The sequence below is a fragment of the Rhipicephalus sanguineus genome, chromosome 9 (assembly GCF_013339695.2).
Source record: "Rhipicephalus sanguineus isolate Rsan-2018 chromosome 9, BIME_Rsan_1.4, whole genome shotgun sequence".
Lineage (NCBI taxonomy): Eukaryota > Metazoa > Arthropoda > Arachnida > Ixodida > Ixodidae > Rhipicephalus > Rhipicephalus sanguineus.
The window spans coordinates 48711791-48716014 of record NC_051184.2 but is presented as its reverse complement, the minus strand read 5'-3'; the positions used below and the strand labels follow the sequence as shown (position 1 = coordinate 48716014).

General features: G+C 48.4%; 1 protein-coding gene across 1 annotated transcript; it reads right to left on the bottom strand.

Moving 5' to 3' along the window:
• Positions 1-1080: 1080 nt before the first annotated feature.
• LOC119405133 (uncharacterized) lies at positions 1081-3208 on the bottom strand. Its single transcript, XM_037671928.2, has 2 exons — positions 2913-3208; positions 1081-1803 (listed from the first exon to the last, which is right to left on the bottom strand). The coding sequence occupies exons 1-2, from the start codon at positions 3079-3081 to the stop codon at positions 1415-1417; spliced, it is 558 nt and encodes a 185-aa protein (XP_037527856.1). The 5' UTR covers positions 3082-3208; the 3' UTR covers positions 1081-1414.
• Between the last annotated feature and the right edge of the window lie 1016 nt (positions 3209-4224).

The following is a 4224-nucleotide window of genomic DNA, read 5'->3' as shown; positions in this document are numbered from 1 at the left end:
CGAGACGTGACGCCACTGCGGAAGAGCTATCACAGCATAGCGCTGGTGTCCACGTGGGTAATATAAGCTCGGCAGGAGACGGAAGTAATGGAGAATATTAGTGACGCGCCAAGAATGGGGCACTGTCGTAAACACGTCTTGTCTCTCAAGCATTTTCCATTCCATCCAGTGGAGCAGTAAGCGAGCAGTACGTGGAAGCATCCGGCAATAAGTGCTGGCATAAGAGAGGTGCTTCGGTGTTTTCAAGCCCGCGTGCCTACTTTGCCTACATTGGAGGACTGTGTGCAATGATTCTACGCGGAGCGAGCACCTCGACCACTGAGAATATTGCGCAACGAACGGAACTTACTACATTATTTTACGGACGGAACATGTCACCTACTAATGAACCAGACACATCTTCGAAAATAAAAAATTGTTGGGTATAACGTGCCATAACCGCGATATTATTATCAGGGACGCCGAAGTGGAGGGCTCCGTTAGTTTAGACCACCTGGGATTACTTAACGTGCACCTAAATCTAAGTACACGGCCCCCAAGCGTTTTCGCCCGTAATCGAAAATTCAATCCCGCGACCTTCGGGTCAGCAGTCGAGCATCATAACCACTAGACCACCGCGGCCGGCGCGTCATTGAAAATGCCGACCAGCAATTGCTCGCGCATTTATTTTAGCTGCAGAGCTTCGCTATCGTGCTGCTCATTAATATCTCCATAAATATCTGCCGCGATGGAGTAGTGGTTATGGTGTTTGACGTGATGAAATAGAGGGTTATCTAAAATTTATTTTGCCACCGCAAGCAGCTACGCTGCGGGAAGTGACGTACACCTTAGCTAATTAATGACATTATGATGGGAATGATACTGTAGAAGTTACATTCTATATGTACGTTTCCAGGGGCGTAGGCAGAATTTTTTTCTGGAAGTGGGGGGGGGGGGGGGGCACCTCCTTGATTTGAGGTGGGGGCCGGTCAGGCATACGTGACAGACGGACAGGCAGAAAGTGTCCTTTTGGGCTCTGTATGCCATACGGCGAAAAAAATTAGGGGTGGGGGGGGGGGGCACGGGCTCTGTGCCCCCCCCCCCCCCCCCCTGGATACGCCACTGTACGCTTCACGATGCGTCAGAAGGAACAAGAAAGTTCACTGCAGTGGTACAGTGGTTATGGTGCTCAGCTGCTCATCCGGAGGTCGCGGGTTCGATACCGGCCACGGCGGTCGAGTTTCGATGGAGGCGAAATGCTACAGGCCCGTGTCCTGTGCGATGTCAGTGCACGTTAAAGAAACACATCATATCATGGTTCTGGCACGTAAAACCCCCGATTACCATTATTATCAGAATGAACAAGAAAAGCAGTACCTTATGAGTTGTTATGTAATTACATGTATTAGTGAACAATAGATTGCGATATACATCATCAGCTACAGGTATTGAAAAGAGGCACATATGCGAGAACCCACATGATGACACCAATGCTGGACGGCAGCAAAGTGACGGCCGGTGAAGGCACCAACGTGTGCCTCTGCATCATCAGCTGTTCGCGGTCCCAGTTAAAGGCAGGCGGATTCTCGAACGCTGGCGGTGGCCGGTAGCCCGGTGGATTGTAAACACCGGGAGGCGAGTTGACGCCAAATGGGTTGAGGCAGCCGCGGATGCGAGGACACTGACGGCTGCTGCTTCGGGTACAGCAGGACGTTGTCGGGTGGGCGCTGGTCGGCAGGTGGGCACCCGACTGCGCTATGTGACAGCAGCGCTCGCGGTACCAGCAGTAGTGGCCGCCACCACCGCATCCTCCCACGGTTCCTCCTGTCGAGACCACAAATGGTGGTCAGATTGAGCAGAGTCCCCAGGAAGGAAGGAAGAAAAGTAAAGGGAGAAGGCAAGCAGGTTAGACACAAGTCGGATTGGCTCCCGTACGCTGGGGAATGGGAAAGGAGCGCAGAAAGATAACTGAGTAAGAGTCCTTAGGACTCTCTCTCTCTCTCGATCTCTCTCGCCATCGTGTCAGAGTCCACATGACTGATCGTCATAACGTAGGCAGAAGCGGTGACTGTTTGGCCAGTTAGTGCACCATTGCGAAATCGTTGAGCGAAAAAAAAAAAAACGCAGTTCACGAAGAACGTTGTAGAGCCTCTATCCTGTCCACAAAGTTTCTTTCTGTTCTCTGTCTTGTTTCGCTCAACGATTTCAGAATCTTAGCGCATCTTTTGCGAGTGTCTTGGGTACTTTTGTTTTATCCAGACGCAACCTGATGATGGTGAAATCAGAGTTGGATAATAATGGCACACAATTTATTCATTCGAATGAGATAGAATAACGAAAATGGTAGGGTTTTAAGAGCAGATATGCAGCACTCGCCACCATAAGTCATCATTTTACGAACATCAGCAACTGCTAACGAGCGCTAGCTGTATGCAAGTAAATAAGGTCTTTGAAATCACGTGACTTATTGGAGCGTTTTTTTTTCACACTGCATTGCCTTTGGGGTCGGCATATATATTCGGAGTGAAATCATCAAACCTGGCAGTACAATGTGGTCTGCAAAGGCCATGGAAGGCAGTGCCTTCAAAATAGACTTTTCTCCCTCTATGCAAAAAGTATTTCCAAATTTAAATCGATGAGAAAATAACTTGCTATCGTGTGTGGCGCTAGCAAATGTACATCGTCGGATTGATCTTTCCGATATTAATCAGTACTATTGTAAGCGGAAGACGCCTGTGGAGAGTTCAATAAAGGAACAATAAGCAGTGGCAGCCATCAGGTGCGTTAGGCTTTCTCTTATTTACTACCCTGCGACGTGAATGGATGGGGAGAGTGCAAGAATGAGGGGACAAGAGTAAGCGCTTGGGAATACGTGCTATAAGTACAGCCTCAGAAGCCTGCATCTTCCAGAAGGGCCTGCGAAGAGTGCATACCAGAGATGCCGGTTCCTTGTTGGCCCCCGGTTACCACGGGTACCACGAGCACTTTCGTAACTCCGCTCGGTCTTGGCTCCGCGCCCACTCGCACGCACGTGCGATAGTTTGGCACGCACCGGTAACCTTCGCGGCAACAGCCGGTGGGACCGCGACAACAGTCGTCCATGTCTGACGCCGAAGGTACTGGTCGCGAACGGTCGGGGTTCCATCCGTATCCTGTGTGGTGAAAGAAGTGAACTAAGCAAAGGTAACGCTTAATGTATCTCTTCCTGTTGATATTGGTCGCACTTCAAGCTGACTTGGAAGCAGTTTGGAGGGAGCATTGCAAAATGCGATAGAAAGAAAGAAAGAAAGAAAGAAAGAAAGAAAGAAAGAAAGAAAGAAAGAAAGAAAGAAAGAAAGAAAGAAAAGAAACAAAGAAAGGCTTGACTTTCTTTCTGTCACATTGCACAAATGAAATGTGGCAACTTGAAATCACAAGTGACCTCGGTAAAAGCTCAGGGGCCGAATTCACAAAACTCACTTACGAGCAAATTGTCGCGTAAGAGAAATTTTGTCGCGTAAGTCGATTCACGAAGCGAAAAAAACGTCGTAAGAGGTCATCGTTATCACATCGGCCGCTGCGGTAAAGCGCGCTGTGACTGTCCAGGAACATGTCAGCGATGGTGATGCAGTTGCTATATTTGGTGACGTCACTGAAAAAGGCTCGTAAGTGGATTCACGAAGCAAAAAAATTGCGCGGAAACAGCGTGGCTACGAGAAAATCCCAAAAGTGGTCCGGACCACTCTTACGAACAATATGGCTGTTTAGAACATGCAACTGCGGCGGGTATCTGGGTGCCGTGGCTAATTTTGAGCTAATTCACGGCGATTTAAGGCTTCTTGATGATTGCTGGTACGTTTTATTTATTTCGCGCTTTGAGTTTCGTGTGTTGTTTCGCTGTACGCTATGGACTGTATTGGCACTCGTAGTCGTCCAATAAACTGGGAGTCGCAGTAATTAAAGAAGCCTATTGGGTGTCAATGGCGAAACATTATGCATGCAAAGACTTGTGGTTGGATTAAAACCAAAGGTCTACATGAATGGTCGATGAAGTCCAAAGCGGCGCGGTATTTGGTCAACATTTTTTTGTTATGTTGTTGTGTTGCGTCCGACTTCCTCCAATGAGACGTCCAACTTATCATGATGTACGCAGCATTGGTCTAAACCACCACCAAAGAGGTTCAGAGGAGCACATCAGCTGCACGCTATTGGAAATAAATTGAGCGGGAGCATTTCAGTTAGCCGTTATAGATATTATATGATCCA